Here is an 18,931-nt window from a genome sequence, read left to right on the forward strand (position 1 = left end):
ATTTTCTCGTGATCTCGAGATAACAAAAGTTGTTTTGTCGTGATCACGACTTAATCTATTCTCTAAATTACACAAATGTGCCAACAGATGGCAGTATATTAGGCTACCAAATATAACTGGTGATGCGCTGTAAATATCCACTTTACTGTTTTAGTTCATATTGGCTCAGATTGTACGAGTTTCGAACAGAGATAGTTTTCGTGATCGCTTTATTTTGTGCAGTATTGTGTGCCTTAAACGATTAACTTAACTGTTAAATGTTTCAGTTTTCGTTTACCTAAATATGTCACTTAATGTATATTGATAAGAAATGATTTATAGCCTTTGTCATTTAATTCAGTGATAGTGACCTATTGTATTTTCTACATTTCTTTGTAGGAAACAACACACATACACATAAACACGCTTCTCAAACAGCAAGATTGTTTTAGCCAACTGAATTAAATTTAAAATGAGTATGGAAAATAAAATTGGTTTAATCTAAAAGGTTTTACAATTATAGAATAATCTGGCATCTTTCTGAAGGCACTCTGCCTGCGCTTGAGATGCTCTGTTGAATATTATGTTAATTACACAATATGTTAAGCGTACATTTATTGAACAGTGATTGACTAGCCTATATGTATTTATTTATTGTAAACTTTATTATTAAGTGAAGTAAACATTTAGCTGAAATAACAGCAAGTATAAGAGCGCATGTTTTATCCGTCGAACAGATACGTGTCAAAGTTGTGTTCGTTACTATAGCAACAGTAGAATCCGGGTACAGTGTTTCAGAATCAGTCATTGTAAAAAGAACTTTTATGTCGTGATCACGAGAAAACAACTTTTGTTATCTCGAGATCACGAGAAAATTAAGTCGTGATCACGAGAAAACAACTTTTGTTATCTCGAGATCATGAGAAAACAAGATAGAAAAAAAATAATAGAGTGCCCCAGGGATGACGCGTTTTTGTAGGCCAACCCGGAAGTTAGCAGCACACGGGTTCCCTCGACTGAAAGCCTATTCATTTTTCCCATAGACTTTTGGAAAATCGCAGAAAATAAGCTCTGTGTTTAACAAAGGGTTATGACACTTGCATGTTTTGTCTATCAAGATAATCTTTACAAGTTAACACAACATTTATAGATTTTGAAGCCTAAATAAAGTCATCAGATATAAAAGGCTAACAGTAGGCTATAAACGGACTACAGCACACCATGGTCGCGGATCAACGTCGTCACCACCAAGCGTCCTCAAACTTTATTTAGAAAACAATTCTATTTAAAAACATGCTCACTGATTATGATCTGCGCTGTGTATGAATACTTTTCCACTTTTTCATGAGAAATGCTGTCCAAATGTCCTGTTTGTCATGATGATGTCTAAAGTCCCTGCCAAAGGAAGTAGTCCCTTTTAGCAATTTGTTAGCAACCACCGATTTTAAGACACAGTAAAAGTTTAAAAAATCACAACTGGGTTATAACTGGTGTGTTTTATGTCATAGATCAAAACGTGAAAGTATTTAGAGGCTTTGTTAAGCACAGACCTTATTTCAGGCGATTTAGCAAAAACCCATTCAAAAAACCCACAGACTTTACGGCGTTGGAACCGGAAGTCCTAAACTGCTAACTCGCTTCCGGGTTTTGCCTACAAAAACGCGTCATCCCTGGGGCACTCTATAGCCTAATCCATGGCCGTTTAGGGCTCCTGTACTCTAGAAACCCAGTCAGTTTGGGTTAAAATTCTTTAAAAGATCTGGTATTAGCATTATAAACACTAAATTAATACCAACATATGAAATTAAATTAAGGACATGCATCAGAAAAATTGAGAATGTTGGACAATAAATATATGAATATAACAGCTTGATTTTGCAGTGTTGTCTAATGTCCGTTAAAGCAAAAGTGTCCAAAAGAGGGAATTATGCGATAACGGACACAGCAATGCATCATGTATTTTAAGACCATTATGTTTGTAGCGTGATCCGTTAAAACGTATAATATAACCTATTTCAATTCAGACCTATTACTATTAGCCTACTCAACTAGGTCTGAAATATATTGTTCGCTGCAAACATGATGATCTTAAATGTATTCATTATTAACTTACTATTAATAAATGTGTAAAGTTGCATAATATGAAAATACTCAATAGACCCCTTAAAAGTTTGTAAACATTGCAATGTTTCCTGGTGGGCGGGGCTTAGCTGGAGGCAAAAAGAGACGCTGGACTCAATGTTGACAAGCGTAAGCTAGCATGTTTTAGGAGGAATTTATTTAACATAGATAAGACAGAAGGTTCAGACATTTACTGTAGGAGCCATAATTTACTGGTGACTGTTCTATTGCGCTCCTGATTTGGCAGTGAAATTGTGAAGATGTGAAGGATTCTATGGTCCAGTTAGTATTTTCATACCATAATGGCGGCCGCGCTACCGGAGCGCCATCTAGTGGCTGTTACCCAAAAAGTATCAAAGTGTCGCCTCTTGGGATCTAAGCTCTTTGCATGTAGTCCATTGAACACATATGACTGATTACAGAGCAATAACGGAGGAACAAAACACTCACCGGAGTTCCTCAAAATACAAAAAGTACAAAGTACAAAAAGATGGGTTTTTTTCTCCCGGATTCGACTGGAAAGGAACTTTACACTATATTACTCTTTTAAAATATTTGCACTCTGAATCAACAATCTTCTATCTCCGCTCTCTCTCTCATTCGTAGAATGGCTCCGTTCTCAATTACGTTACTTCGCTCATCACGGTGGAGAACTGCAGTCACTACATTTTCTCTTCAAATTAAGAGTCCCTTAACCACCCTAATTGTAAGGGCTTACAATAACAGGTTAACATGTTCCTTTTTAAAATAATTAAATAATGATAATACTTGTTTCTTCTGGACATGATGATTTAATACTTTTTTCTTTTCTACTTTCTTTTAAACTTTTTACAGCATGAAGATTTAAATATGAACCCTGAAATAAGGTGATACATTTTCCTGTATAAATTCAGTTCCTCACATCAGAACACCAAAGACAGTACAGAGAAAATAAAGAGTATATATTCAGTACAGTGTGTCTGATTGTAGGATGAAGAGCTGCTGGATTCAGTGCAGCAGGAAGTAGGAGAGCAGAGAACAGCAGAGGAACAGGAAGCTCTGGGAGACACTCTGAGCACCGTTACACAGATTCCCCTCACAACATGAGATGTCCTGAACATTAGGAACCGGTGTTGTGGCATCACAAATGGATTTAGAGGCACAGCCTTTTACAACAACTGACTGGCCTCCCAAAGTCCCTGATGAAAAGAAAGAGAACAAAGGTTAGTCTAAGCTGGACATTGCTGAATGTGCATCAGATATTTAAAATAAATGGTGGAGAAACAAAAATAACAACAATCTTCATCCTTTTCCAGATGCTCACCTGTTGCTTTAATGCAGCGGTCTTCCGTTCCTGAACAGCTCACTGTGTTTGTGCGGTTCTTTAAATCAATGGAGTAACATTTCTTTCCATTGGGGACATTAGAGTGATCTACAGGAGGAAAACAGGTATTATTTTTAATTTAATTTGTATAAAATATTACATCTAATGAAACAACACTACTTTAGCTGCTCCATTCAGTCAGTTCATGACAGAAAGACACACCCTGTGTTTTTTTTTTCTGATTGAATGTCATTTGGAAGTAAAATGAGTGTTGACTTTAAAGAAGATAGTTATTTGCACATGATCATTGAAGGACAATACCTGGAGCATCTTGGAGGTTACACTGGTCCGTGTCGCAGCAGGAAGAAGTCAAAGTTGAAATGCCGAAGTTCATGGACCCATTTTGACAGGCAGGAGCACAATCTTTAATCTTCACTTTTACACTAATTTCAGCTAAAATATGAATGAAACAGAAAAGACTGGTTCGTTATTTTGATTGAAAAATAAATGTCAAAAATTTACCATTTATTATTAAATAGAATATTCTGTGATTGATTTTGTAAATTCTGCCAAGAAAACGAGTCACATTTTATATATATATATATATATATATATATATATATATATATATATATATATATATATATATATATATATATACTGTATATATATTTACACCACTCAATCTGTCATGCTGGTCTCACCACCTTGTGTTATCGCTGTCAAACTCATGCACTTGGAAGATCCACTGGGACATGTTTTTACCGTTTGTCCCGCACAAGAACCTGTCAGACCATTGCACTCATAACAGCTGAGAGAGTGTCCTTTAGTAATAAAACAGAAACAGTGAGAGAGAGATCCAATGGAAAAAAGAAGAAAAGAAAACATCACAAACACTATTTGTCTTTGTACCTGCAGTGAAAAGAATGAAGAGAAGAAAAACTGAGATTTGCAGATCCATCTTTGATCAGGAGGAGAATGAAATAATGTCTGTTTCAGTGCCCATTTTATAGCTTATCAAAAGGGGAGGATCTTCATGAGAAAATGAACAGAGAAACAGAAACTTCAGATTACACACAGTTGTTACAGCATTTTTTCTAGTAATGCATTTATTGAAAGTAAATACAAGCATCAGAACTATACAGGCATATTGTCTATTGATTTTATGTACTTTTAATAAATGCATTACTAGAAAAAAATGCAGCTCTTTATTTTGCAGTAAAGTTGAACTGTTTGGCAAAGGTAAGAAAGTGTTTAGATCACTATGTTAACTGTTTTGAGTTACATTACTTTGGAGAAATGTGTCAAATCGATTGAGAAAAACTGTAAATGTCCTGATCAAACAGAACCACATAAGTTTAACTTCCTCTGAAATCGGGAACAGACTTGACACATTGTGAAATGCAAAAACTGACCCTTTAAAGACCCTAAAACAAACCAGAGTTTCATCAGTTTGATCAGATTTTCAAGTACACAACTAAAAGACGTATTCCATGCATTTCACAAGCTTGTCCATGCATGGCAAAAATGCTTTTCTTAGTATTTTTGTCTTGTTTCCAGTCTAAATATCTAAAAATCCAGATGCTTTTACTAGATAAGTAAATTGATATAAGATATTTTTAATATAAAATGATATAAGATATCACCCATTGGGGTGAGAAAAATAATCTTGATTCTGAAATCTTTTTTGAAATCTTGTTCTTTTTTCTGTCCCAAACAGAAACAAGATTTTTTTTTTTTTTTACACCACTGGCAGATAAATTTACCATGTCATATATAGGGTATGTTGGAGCCTATTGGAGCCTATTTCTTTCTTTCTTTGTTAATATTTTATTTATATATTTTAATATCTTTATCTTATTTATGTTTTAATAAAAAAGCCAGGAGTAGGATAAAAGCAAGAACAAGTTTTTTCATTCATTCAGTTTTTACAAAATATTAGCAATGTTTTTGCATAACATTGCACCACTACATTGCACTCCCCATGTTGCATGAGAATAACTGACTTGCTTCATAATGTAAAACAATTGTAGGAGCAACATCATTTGTGTGAATAGTGAGCTGCAACATGCAAATGTGTACAGCTGTGTACAGCTCGGCAAACACAGTTGAGTCTCAGTTGAGTCTCCCTGTCCCTCTGTGGTGAAAATCAAGTTTTTAATGTTGTTTATATGTCTGTGTGGCATTTTTAATATGCTTCAAGACAAAACATGTGCAAATTCATAAGTCAACACCATTGCTGAGTATTTTCTCTTTCGATCATCTAAAGACAGTCTCAAACTGGTGTTTCTGACGTCACAAACTACCTTGTAGTTATCCTGGTATATTTTTCTGTAATTAAAAGAAAGCTCATGAAAAAAAAATTCTATGTCAAGCAGTGTTTCTTCTTTTTTAAATCAAATATCAGTCTGACTTTTTTTCCCTCAACATCATGGTTTTGAGAGAATATCAGCCAGTGATTCTAATTGCTTGGGATTATTTTAATTATTGATGATTAAACACAGAGATCTACAGTTGTGGCCAGAATTATTAGACCCCTTCATAAATATAATCAAAGATGACTCTAAAAATAAATCTGCATTGTTTATCCTTTTGATATTTAATTTATAAAATTAGCAAAAATCTAACCTTTCATTGAAGGAAACGAATTGAAAGTGGGGGGGGGGGGGGGAAATAACATTATGAAATTAATGTTTTTCTCCAAAACACGTTGCCCACAATTATTAGCACCCTTTTATTCAATACTTTTTGCAACCTCCTTTTGCCAAGATAACAGCGCCGAGTCGTCTTCTATGACGCCTGATGAGTTTGGAGAACACCTGAGAAGAGATTAGAGACAATTCCTTCATACAGAATCTCTCCAGATCCTTCAGATTCCAGCTCCATGTTGGTGCTTCTTCTCTTCAGTTCACTCCACTCATTTTCTTTAGGGTTCAGGTTAGGGGACTGGGATGGCCATTGCAGAAGCTTCATTTTGTGCTCAGTGACACATTTTTGTGCTGGTTTTGATGTTTGTTTTGGATCATTGTCCTGATGGAAGATCCAACCACAGCCCATTATTGGATTTTTAGCAGGAGCAGTCAGGTTTTGATTTTTTATCTGTTGGTATTTGTTAGAATCCATGATACCATGTATCTGAACAAGATGTCCAGGACCTCCAGCAGAAAAATAGGCCCACAACATTAAAGATCCAGCAGTATATTTAACCGTGGGCATGGGACACTTTTTACCCATGTGTGCACCAAAACCATCTGGTGGGTTTGCTGCCAAGAAGCTCTTGTTTTAGTTTCATCTGACCATAGGCTTCTATGGTCCCGTTTGAAGTTCCAGTCGTGTCTGACAACTGAATATGCTGGAGATTGTTTCTGGATGAGAGCAGAGGATTTTTCTTGAAACCCTCCTGAACAACTTGTGGGGATGTAGGTGCTGTTTGATAATTTTTTTTAGGCTTTCTGAGATTCAAGACTCAACTAATCTCTGCAATTCTCCAGCTGTGATCCTTGGAGAGTCTTTGGCCACTCAAACTTTCCTCCTCACCGTGCATTAGGACACTATAGACACATGTTCTCTTCCAGGCAGATTTGTAATATGTTTAGTTGATTGGAACTTCTTAATTATTGCCCTGATAGTGGAAATGGGGATTTTCAATGTTTTAGGTATTTTCTTACAGCCACTTTCTATTTTGTGAAGCTCAACAATCTTTTTCTGCACATCAGAACTATATTCTTAGTTTTTTCTCATTGTGATGAATGATTAAGGGAATTTGCCTTTGTGTTTCCTCATGTTTATACTCCTGTGTAACAGGAAGTCCTGGCTGGACAATTTCATGTTCATGATCACCCCGGTGAGCTAAAAAAAATTTAAATATGAATGCAAATATACTTCAGAGATATTTTACTCATAAAAAATTCTAGGGGTGTTAATAATTGTGGGCAACGTGTTTTGGAGAAAAACATTTATTTCTTAATGTTATTTTCCCCCACTTTCAATTCTTTTCCTTCAATGAAAGGTTAGATTTTTGCTAATTTTATGAATTAAAGATCTAAAGGATAAACAATGCAGATTTATTTTTAGAGTCATCTTTGATCATATTTATGAAGGGGTCTAATAATTCTGGCCACAACTGTATATGAAAAAAGAAACAGGAAGTAGAAGAAAAAAGAAACAGGTGAGTGGCAGAGAGGATGATGGGAGATGTAGTCCGGGAACTGACAGGAACAGACTGTGATCATGACAAATAGATTGTTTTGTACATGTTTATGTTCTGTTTTCTCCCAAAGGTATAATATGATTACATTTTTTATTGTTTCAAAAATCTTCAGTGTTAACGGTTTCTCTTTAGTCTAATTCTCTTTTATTGGCTCCTTGAAACTACTAAATATTAATGATATCCATATTACTATTATTATTGATTACTTGCATCTAATTATCCTAACTAGAATGAATGTACAAAAACACAAGGATTAAAACATTAGACTGACAGTTATTCCTCAACTGGCTGTTTGTCGTGCCTGGAATGGCCAAAAGTATGTGGAAACCTCCTTCTCATTAACGGATTAGGTAATCCCAGTGAAAGCAATTCATAATGTTACATCATACAGACTTTTGAGGAAGAACTTGACTGACTGACCAAACCCAGACCTGAACCTCAGTGATGTCAGCTCTATAACATCTATTTGAAAACCTTAGAAGAGCGGAAGCTTTTATAACAGCAAAGATCAACTCCCTATTAACACTCATGGTTTTGAACATTTAAAGTCAACATGAAATCAAAATTAGCAATTGTTATTTTTTTATGGAATACTACTTGAATCCAATGTTAGCTTCACTTCCTGTCTCCTAAGATTCCTTCATGATCAATGTTTGAAGGAAGCATAAAGATGCATCCTGTGCATTCTAATGCAAGTGAATGGTAACGCAATTTATAAGAGTCAAAAAACATGCACAGACAAATCCAAATTAAACCCTGCGGCTCATGACGGCACATTGATGTCCTAAGACACGAAACGATCGGTTTATGCAAGAAACCGAACTTTATTTATATCATTTTTTTTACCTCTAATACACCACTATGTCCAACTGCGTTCAGCACTCGCTTAGTAAGGTCTAATTGCGCTCTGACAACGGCAAAAAATTAGGTAAAAAATTATATAAATAATGTTCGGGTTCTCGCACAAATTGATCGTTTCGTGTCTTAGGACATCAATATGCCGTCACGAGCCGCAGGGTTTAATTTGGATCCGTCTGTGCATATTTTTTGACTCTTATAAATTGTGTTACCATTCACTCACATTATAAGACTGTCAGACCTCAACGGTTGGAGTTAAAAATCATCATTTGTGTTCTATTGAAGAAATAAAGTCACCTACATCTTGGATGCGCTGGGGGTAAGCAGATAAACATCAAATTTTAATTTTTGGGTGAACTATCTCTTTAAGCTAAAAAAGAAAGATGGCATCTGAAAGTTGCACTTGGTGCTCAGTTTGTGTGTAAGTGTATGTTTTTGACCAATGTTTATCACTTTTGATGTCATTTCTAGTGAGAAATTACTTAAATATTCTCTTAGTTTTCATCAGAGCTCGCTCTATTTTAGCTGTAGATCATTAAACCATTAGTGAAATTAGCCTCAGGCGTCTGTCCAAAATCAGTTTCATGAGGTAGATAGATCATTAATGAAGATAATCTGCAAAAACATTTTATTTACGGCTGAAATGTTGCACATACATATAACAAGCAATGTATTAATCATAATGTACTTTAAATAACATTAAAAAGTGCTGCTGTTGTACATAAATACCAGTAATAATGTTGTACAATGAGGATGTTTTCATGTCGCCACAAATACAGTCATCAATGTGTCCTTCCCAGTGCCTGAATTCATGTACACAATATAGTGTTTTTTCACCAAACCCTATCATATCAGAACAACTGGAATATATGACACATGGGATTATTCTATGATACTGATAATTAAATTACATTTTAGTATTATCATTAGCCCAAAAAATGTCAAGGACCTGTCGGTCACGTGCTGTCAAAATTCCATTGTGAGTTAGGTTATAGGCTTAGACCAGTGTTGCCAGACTGGAAATGTTCAAGTACCAGAAGCTCAAAATTAGCATATTTGGAAGAAAATGATCGTATACATGAGTTTTTAGTATAAGTAAATGAACTAAATTAACAACTAATGATTTTTTACAATGGAATGAATCAATACTGAACTTGCTCAATACCGAGTTAAATCAACTCTGCTCAGAGTACATATGGTCCCTCTCTAAATAGTGTTAAAGTAACACTGAAGCAGAGTTAAAGTTAATGAAATAATTAAGCAATTAATAAGGCTGTGACTGAAGTCAGTTGTAGTTCTTGTGTTTCTCTTTTCTTCAGTGATTCTGCTTGTTAACAGCAGGTGTTCATCACTAACGCACAATCATCACTTAATTGTTTAATTATCTCACTAACTTTATTTCTGCTTCAGTGTTATTTTAACACTATTTAGAGAGGGACCAAATGTTGATTTAACTCTGGAGATTTTTGTAAAAAAGTGTACTGCATTGTAAAAAAGTGCTATATAAATAAAGGTGAGATAAATAAAGGTGAGCTTGATGAGTCAAATGTACAGAATACAAATATTTATCTAGACCAACAACTTTTTGACATGACATGCAAATTACCACAATAGATAAAAAAACTAGGCGTATAGTGGGAAAAAACTGACCTAAAAGTGCTGCGGCAGGAGCGTTAATTGGCTGAGAAAACATTATTCCCCGGTTTCACAGTCAAGGATTAAGCTAGTCCTAGACTAAAATGCATTTTTGATCTGCTTTAACTGAAAGTAACTTGCACTGACATATCTTAAAAAATGTCAAGAGCCGTTGTTTTGTCTCAAGATTCACACCAGTAATGTTTTTTTTCTAGGGTATGTTTATAAAAGCTACTTAAATACCTTAATTGAAATAAAGCCTAATCCTGGCTTAGCCTAAACCCTGTCTGTGAAACCGGGCCAATGAGATCAGATGGAAGACGTGCCTAACCAGGGGTGCAACTATCCAGTGTTAGAGGGGTATGCAGCAAAAAATTTTGGCGCCCCCCCCACCCCCACTTCTAAAAAAAATAAGTGTGCTGGACATCATCATGTATGGGTTTGAAATAATAAATGTTTATTTTAAAGTATATCAGACAGCCACTGTAAGCCTACCATAATTATATATGTACACATATGTAAAAAAAAAAAAAAAAAAAAAAAAACTATTTCTTTCCATGATAAACCAGCCTTATTGCATAAGTAATGTTTTCCAGCTTCTAGTCATTATTATTATGCATGCTACCTTATATTTACCAGTTGTCATTTTACTTTAATAAAATTGAGATGTGTCATGAATGGGATTGGTACCAAAGGGTTTAACCAAAATCCAAATGTAGATATCAGCAACATTATTTTGCAGTAAGTAAGTAAACACTTGTCAGTCAACATTAATATTTGCAAGCCTCCATGTTTGGTAGCAAATATATGCATAATTTCCACGGTAAACCAGAGATATTAAAGTTGTTTTCCAGATTCTTGTCATTTATTGTACATGCTACCTTATATTTTTCAGTTTTCAGCTCAGCAACTTCGGTTTTGCATATTCTAAGCTAGCTACATATTCTGTCTGCTACATTCCCAGTGTTAGCAAATGCTAGCTAATCTGTTAACATGACTAACGTAGGCTATTTGCAAGCCTCCAAGCATAGACGTCACATTTTAAATCCTACCAGTTGCCTTTCACCATCCACTTATTTAGCTGCTGTCGCATCCCTTGACATGTCATTTCCTTTTCCCTCTTTCTTTTTCTATTTTTAGCCCCCGATAACTTTTTTGCTTTATCCATCTTTTTCGAGTTTCAATTACAACTCACTTACGTTACTGCTGCTCACTCAGCGCTGCGCCCCGCCCACTCGCGATATTACCCTTATGTCTAAATTCTATGATGGAATCTTATGAGGGCACCGGCGCCTACTCTAGCCTGTTAGTCCTCTAAAATTTATATAACTTTTTTTTTATGTATAACTTTTATATAAATTTATATAACTTTTATTATTTAAAAAAATAAAAAATAAAATAACCATCGCTTTGGCGCCCCCATGGTGCGGCGCCCCTATGCGCCGCATATAGCGCATACCCACTTTTTGCGCCACTGTGCCTAACAACGTTCACGTTCTCCTTACAATCGGAGATCCACAGATCAATGAGTATAAGCTGATTAAACGACCAGCATTTGAAGTGTCACAAAGTTCTGAAATTATTGTACATTATGGGATTTTTTTCCATTATTGATCGTGCAGAGGTCAAAATTATCGTAGAGATATGATAATTATCATATGTCTGGCAATACTGAACATGTTCCTTCTTGAATAATTAAAAAAAATGATAATACTTGTTTTTTCTGGACATGATGATGATTTAATATTTTTTCTTCAAGAAAAAAAAAAAAACTAGCACTTTCTTTTGAACTTTTTACAGCATGAAGATTTAAATATGAACCCTGAAATAAACTGATACTTTTTCCTGTATGAATTTAGTTTATCTCATCTGAACAGCAGGAAGTAGGAGAGCAGAGAACAGCAGAGGAACAGGAAGTTCTGGGAGACACTCTGAGCACCGTTACACAGGTTCCCCTCACAACATGAGATGCTCATACTAAAAAACGGTGATGTGGCATCACAAATGGATTTAGAGACACAGCCTTTTGCAAAAATTGACTCTCCTTCCAAAGTCCCTGATGAAAAGAAAGAGAACAAAGGTTAGTCTAAGCTGGACATTGCTCTATGTGCATCAAATATTTCAAATGAATGGCGGAGAAACAAAAATAACAACAATCTTCATCCTTTTCCAGATTCTCACCTGTTGCTTTAATGCAGCGGTCTTCAGTTCCTGAACAACTCAAAATGGTTGTGCGGTTCTGTAAATCAACGGAGTAACATTTCTTTCCATTGGGGACATTAGAGTGATCTACAGGGGGAAAACAGGAATTATTTTTAATTTAAGTTTTATAAAATTTAACATCTAATGAAACAACACTCCTTTAGCTGCTCCATTCAATCAGTTCATGACAGACATGTCTCACCTTGTGTTTTATTTTCTGATTGAATGTCCTTTGGAAGTAAAATGAGTGTTGACTAGTTATTTGCACATGATCATTGAAGCACAATACCTGGAGCATCTCGGAGGTTACAATCGTCCGTGTCACAGCAGTAAGTAGTCCTCATTGAAATGCCGAAGTTGGACTCCGTGTTTTGACAGCTACTGGAACAACCTTTAGTCATCGATTTTTCACTAGTTTCAGCTAAAATATGAATGAAACAGAAAAGACTGGTACATTATTTTGATGGAAAAATGAATGTTCTTATTTCAAACATTTTTAATACAATTGCTATTGTTAATTAAACAGCATTGTTAATTATACATTTTTAATTAAATATCAGAAATAAATAGAATATTCTGTGGTTGATTTTGTAAATTTTGCCAAGAAAAGGAGTCACAGTTATATGAGAAGTTACATTTACACCACTCAATCTGTCATGCTGGTCTTACCACGTTGTGTTATCCATGTCCAACTTGTGCACATGGAAGATCCACTAGGACATGTTCTTAACTTCTGAACTGCACAAGAACCGTTCACACCCTTGCACTCATAACAGCTGATAGAGTGTCCTTTAGTAATGAAACAGAGGCAGTGAGAGAGAGATCCAATGAAAAAAAAGAGAAAACATTACAAACAATATTTGTATTATTGATTATTTGTACCTGCAGTGAAAAGAATGAAGAGAAGAAAAACTGAAATTTTCAGATCCATCTTTGATCAGGAGGAGAATGAAATAACGTGCTTGTTTCAGCACTCATTTTATAGCTTAGCACAAGAGGAGGATCTTTATATGAGCAAATGAAAGAAACAGATTACACAATTTACTTGCCACTTAAAAATAAATACAAGTTTGATAAGGAAATGAAATGCACTGTATAGATCTATCTAAAGCAACATTCTTAAAGTGATAGTTCACCCAGAAATCATTCACTCAAGCTCATGTAGAACATGTTCTGCAGAAGAAAGAAAATCATAGTTTGCATAGGCTTTAGGGATTTGTGACCATGATGTAAAGTTACTGAGGATCCAGGAAACCAGTTTAAACATTGCAGTTACAGTAAGCAGTATATGACCATCCCCTGCATATGTCAGGTGGGACATTAAATGTCCTGAATGATCAAACGGAACCACAGAAGTTTATTTCCTTTAAAATTGGGAACAGACAAACTGTGAAACACAAAAACTGACCCTTTAAAGACACTAAAACACACCAGAGTTTCATCAGTTTGATCACATTTTCAAGCACACAACTAAAAGACGTATTTCACAAGCTTGTCATATGTAGGGTTACAGGGATGCTGGAGCCTTTTGGGTAAAATTTCTTTCTTTCTTTGTTAATATTTTATTTTTATCTTTTATTATCTTTATTTTATTTAGGTTTTTAACAAAAAAGGAGTAGGATGAAAGCAAGAATGTTTTTTTTTAAATGTATTCATTCAGTTTTCACACAATATTTGTTGTTTTCATGCCTTTTGTAAGACATTACACCATTTCAGGCTTTCCATCTTCAGAAAGATTTTCCTTCTTCCCCATTTTATAATGAGAACTGTGACTTGCTTAATGATGTGGAACAACCTCTTTAAAGGATTAGTTCACTTTCAAAGAAAATTTTCGTGATAATTTACAGACCTCCATGTCATCCAAGATGTTCATGTCTTTCTTTCTTCAGTCGAAAAGAAATTAAGGTTTTTGATGAAAACATTCCAGGATTATTCTCCTTATAGTGGACTTCAGTGGACTCCAGACGGTTGAAGGTCAAAATTACAGTTTCAGTGCAGCTTCAAAGGGCTTTAAACTATTCCAGATGAGGAATATGGGTCTTATCTAGCTTAAAGGTGCCCTAGAACGTCTTTTTAAAAGATGTAATATAAGTCTAAGGTGTCCCCTGAATGTGTCTGTGAAGTTTCAGCTCAAAATACCCCATAGATTTTTTTTATTCATTTTTTAACTGCCTATTTTGGTAGAATGCATTGAGAAGCTTATGACATCAAACAAATGTTTAAGCAAATTTGTTAAAGCTTTTGCACTGCAAACACTGACACTGATTACTAGGATATATATAAAATATTGTAGTATAAGTTATTTTCTTAAAATGTCAGAAGTGATGTTATTTACCTTTGTTTAAAAGCTCCCAACACTCAGATCAGAAAAAGCAGACACTGGAGAGTATGGAAGTTCTAACATCATGCAAGAAGTTGCATGTGTGTGGATTCTTAAAAGACGGGGAAATGCAAAGCAGGAGTGAAGCCCACGCCATTTTAAACAAACAAAAATATGTGTGAAAAGCACAACGAAAAAATGTCCATACTGCACAGTGAAGACCTGTGTCTGCTCTCGCAGCGCCCTCTTGTGGCCTTGAGCTGCACTTACATATTGATCACCTTCACCCTCTTCACCTGTAGAGGGGGCACAAACATAAAGTACACCTCTTTAGAATGGCTAGGACACATTGTTTAATTCTTAGGCCACTTTTTAAGCTATTGAAAAGCTATAGAACAGTAACCAACTATTTTAACGTATTCATACATTTCTCTTAGCCAACATTCAGCTTGGCACAGCAGTAAATTTCAGTCAAAATGCTACCAAATTACCACATACATGCCTTATATAAGGTTACACATGCACACACAAAAACTTTGACACTGTCAAAACACTAACAACAGGTTAGCTTTATACAATTATTTGTTTTGTAGAGTTTCTATACAAAACAAGAATAGGTACGCTCACCCAAAGAACGTTCACCCAATGAAAATAACGGTACACAGAAGTCACGGTTTGGTACGTACTGTACCTCAGATTTGGGGTCAAGGTTCAGTACGATTTTGATACAATAGGAAAAATGGTCACACTTTTAGGGTCCAATTCTATTAACTAACTATTAACTTCTGCCTCAATAAACCCCATAATGACTGCTTATTAAAGGGTTAGTTCACCCAAAAATGAAAATTCTGTCATTTATTACTCACCCTCATGCCGTTCCACACCCGTAAGACCTTCGTTAATCTTCAGAACACAAATTAAGATATTTTAGTTGAAATCCGATGGCTCCGTGAGGCCTTCATAGGGAGCAATGACATTTCCTCTCTCAAGATCCATAAAGGTACCAAAAACATATTTAAATCAGATCATGTGAGTACAGTGGTTCAATATTAATATTATAAAGCAATGAGAATATTTTTGGCCAAAAACAATATTCGGCCATCTCTAAATAACGACTTATTTAGTGATGGCCGATTTCAAAACACTGCTTCAGGAAGCTTCAACTAAAATATCTTAATTTGTGTTCTGAAGATTAACGAAAGTCTTACGGGTGTAGGACGGCATGAGGATGAGTAATAAATGACAAGAATTTTTGGGTGAACTAACCCTTTAAGGATGTTAAGTTTAGGTATTGGATTAAGACAATAAAGTCATGCAGAATAAAGTTTTATAAGTACTAATAAACAGCCAATATTTTAGTAATATGCATGCTAATAAGCAACTAGTTAATAGTGGGAATTGGACCCTAAATTAAAGTGTTACCAGAAAAAAGCAACAAATCCACAAAGCTAGGTTTCTTTTCATTTATTATGAACAGACTGAATAGCAAATTACAGTTTGTTCCACCTAGTGGCATTTAGTCCCCTGTTGGTACAGTACAGCCTGCTTTAGTAAGTTTATTGTTATTTGCGGCATTATTTAACGCCCAAATAATCATAACCACTCTGCGCCTGATTATTCACACACATCTGATTATGCAAACAACATGTATGTGGACACAAGAGCTCAGAATAACAGAAGATAAGGATCAGTGTGTGTGTGTGTGTGTGTGTGTGTGTGTGTACTGAAATTCCAACCTGATCTCACAGCAATTTGTACGTATTTTACAAGGTGGCTAATTCGTACGAATCCATACAACCTCACTCGTACTATTTTGTATGTTTAAATTGTACGAATTAAAATGTAAATGTGTGTGTGTGTGCGTGTCAGTGCAGATGTAAATGTGGATGAATGTGAGTGAAATGCGTAAAATAAGTGTCTGTGGTTGTGGGTATCACTGAGTATGGGAAAAACATACAAACTTGATTTCTTGTAAGTCTCTTCTGCATATGTTAAATATAGTAAACAATTTCTTGTCATGTTCTCACAAAGAAGCATATACAGTACAGTCCAAAAGTTTGGATCCACTAAGATTTTTAATGTTTTTAAAAGAAGTTTCATCTGCTCACCCAGGGTACATTTATTTAATTAAAAATACAGTAAAAAAAAACAGTAATATTGTGAAATATTATTACAATTTAAAATACTGTGTACTATTTAAATATATTTGACAAAGTAATTTATTCCTGTGATGCAAAGCTGAATATTCAGCATTATTACTCCAGTCTTCAGTGTCACATGATCCTTCAGAAATCATTCTAATATGCTGATATGCTGCTCAAGAAACATTTATGATTATTTTCAATGTTGAAAACAGTTGTGTACTTTTTTTTTCAGGATTCCTTGATGAGTAGAAAGTTCAGAAGAACAGCATTTATCTGAAATACAAAGCTTCTGTAGCATTATACACTACCGTTCAAAAGTTTGGGGCCAGTAAGAATTTTTATTTTTATTTTTTTGAAAAGAAATTAAAGAAATGAATACTTTTATTCAGCAAGGATGCATTAAATCAATCAAAAGTGGCAGTAAAGACATTTATAATGTTACAAAAGATTAGATTTCAGATAAACACTGTTCTTTTGAACTTTCTATTCATCAAATAATCCTGAAAAAAAAAAAAATTGTACACAAATATTTTGTACAATTGTACACATTAAATGTTTCTTGAGCAGCAAATCAGCATATTAGAATGATTTCTGAAGGATCATGTGACACTGAAGACTGGAGTAATGAAGCTGAAAATTCAGCTTTGATCACAGGAATAAATTACTTTGTGAAATATATTCAAATAGAAAACAGGTATTTTAAATTGTAATACTATTTCACAATATTACTGTTTTTACTGTATTTTTAATTAAATAAATGTAGCCTTGGTGAGCAGACGAAACTTCTTTTAAAAACATAAAAAATCTTAGTGTACTGTATATTTGTACATTTCATACGTTTGTGTGAGCAGGGAGGAGGGGCTCTATAGCGGCACCTTGTAGTGCAGTAAATGTGGAGTGAATTTGACATAGTCCTTTGATGTTTAACCGTTTTAAGTGCCTATTGCCCGCTGTGCACAGTTGCCCTGAAGCCACCGGGGTGGCGGTGCCACCGGGCTTGGGCCCGCCATCGCTGCTCGCAGCTATATTTTGTTTTGTATTTTCTTTTTGGACCATTATTCATCAGATCCTTAGTAAATACTGCAGGCGTTACGATGTTCTCAGGCACAAAGTTGCAACTTTAATTGTACTGATCAGAATTGAACATTCACATCAGTATTTTAGCTCATTTCGAGTCGAATGGACTCGGGAGGCATTTGAGATGTTGGCGCCTTATTGAACTTTATCTGTACATGTCAACACTGCAAAAAATGCTGTTCTTACTTAGAGTTTTTGTCTTGTTTCTAGTCAAAATATCTTAAAGTTCTTAAATCAAGAAGCAAAATAAAGAAGTTGGGTAAGCAAAATAATCTTATATCAAACCAAAAATAAGATATATAATCTTGTTTTCAGTTTGGATTAAGATTATTTTGCTTACCCCACTGGCAGATTATTTTGCTTGTTTTAATTTTGACTTATTTTTCCTAAAAACAAGAAAATAATTTTTACTTGTCATGAAAATGTTTCTTGATCTAAGAATTTTTAGATATTTGGACTGGAAACGAGACAAAAATTCTAAGTAAGAACTGCATTTTTTGCAGTGAATGTGTCACATGTGTTATATCTCAGGACACATTTTCCCCTTATATCCGTCAGGTTATGTTTGGTCTGTATGTGAGACGGGTGTGACGGGTGTGTCTGTGGTTGTTAAACCTTGTTAACCTTAACAACCAAAAGCACATTTTCAGATTTGTGGATAAGTGCGTTTCCAACTGAAAAACACATTTCACATACTCTTACTAAGTAAGAAGCGTTTGTGTTTTGAGTCTTTTCATTATTTGGATGCTCATAATGATGATGCTGTGTTTGTTTATAATATTTGTTTATTAGAATGCATATTTTTGAGTTCCAAATCATGACACCAAAGAACAGCTCATCAACAATCAAACGTTATTCAGTGAAGCAATACTACAGAACGTGTCTCATATTCAGTTTTTGCGCTGATCTTCGCTGTAGAATATGAAGCAACTCGAATCACTGAAACAGGAAGTAGAAGAGCAGAGGAGACAAGAGCAGGAGGAAGCTTCCCTTAAACACTCCATCTAATCAAGACAAAAAGGAAATTAGTCTATACAAATAGAAATTATTAAAAAAAATTGCATCCCAATTGCTGATAAGTT

General features: G+C 34.9%; 3 protein-coding genes across 5 annotated transcripts in view; all 3 read right to left on the minus strand.

The window, feature by feature from the left end:
- Positions 1–2,302: 2,302 nt before the first annotated feature.
- On the minus strand, positions 2,303–4,468 carry LOC137012681 (urokinase plasminogen activator surface receptor-like). 2 transcript variants are annotated; one of them, XM_067376061.1, is made up of 5 exons: positions 4,316–4,468; positions 4,108–4,227; positions 3,725–3,856; positions 3,404–3,511; positions 2,303–3,278 (listed from the first exon to the last, which is right to left on the minus strand). In XM_067376061.1, the coding sequence occupies exons 1-5, from the start codon at positions 4,362–4,364 to the stop codon at positions 3,088–3,090; spliced, it is 600 nt and encodes a 199-aa protein (XP_067232162.1). In that variant the 5' UTR covers positions 4,365–4,468; the 3' UTR covers positions 2,303–3,087. The 2 variants fall into 2 exon arrangements, with proteins under 2 accessions (XP_067232162.1, XP_067232164.1); XM_067376063.1 differs by having other exon boundaries at positions 2,310–3,278; positions 4,111–4,227.
- Positions 4,469–10,629: 6,161 nt separating this feature from the next.
- Positions 10,630–13,348, minus strand: LOC137012682 (urokinase plasminogen activator surface receptor-like). The gene is made up of 5 exons (XM_067376064.1): positions 13,191–13,348; positions 12,978–13,097; positions 12,598–12,729; positions 12,288–12,395; positions 10,630–12,162 (listed from the first exon to the last, which is right to left on the minus strand). The coding sequence occupies exons 1-5, from the start codon at positions 13,237–13,239 to the stop codon at positions 11,972–11,974; spliced, it is 600 nt and encodes a 199-aa protein (XP_067232165.1). The 5' UTR covers positions 13,240–13,348; the 3' UTR covers positions 10,630–11,971.
- A 5,040-nt stretch (positions 13,349–18,388) lies between these two features.
- The window catches only part of LOC137012689 (fulditoxin-like), a 101,942-nt gene continuing 101,399 nt past the window's right edge, over positions 18,389–18,931 (minus strand). Inside the window, exon 4 of one of the 2 annotated variants that reach the window (XM_067376078.1) lies at positions 18,389–18,853. In XM_067376078.1, the coding sequence (XP_067232179.1) occupies positions 18,786–18,853 (68 nt within the window). In that variant the 3' untranslated portion in view covers positions 18,389–18,785. The remainder of the gene's footprint in view (positions 18,854–18,931) is intronic. The other variant, XM_067376080.1, reaches the window with a different exon arrangement.

This window comes from Chanodichthys erythropterus, chromosome 22 (assembly GCF_024489055.1).
Source record: "Chanodichthys erythropterus isolate Z2021 chromosome 22, ASM2448905v1, whole genome shotgun sequence".
NCBI classification, from domain to species: domain Eukaryota; kingdom Metazoa; phylum Chordata; class Actinopteri; order Cypriniformes; family Xenocyprididae; genus Chanodichthys; species Chanodichthys erythropterus.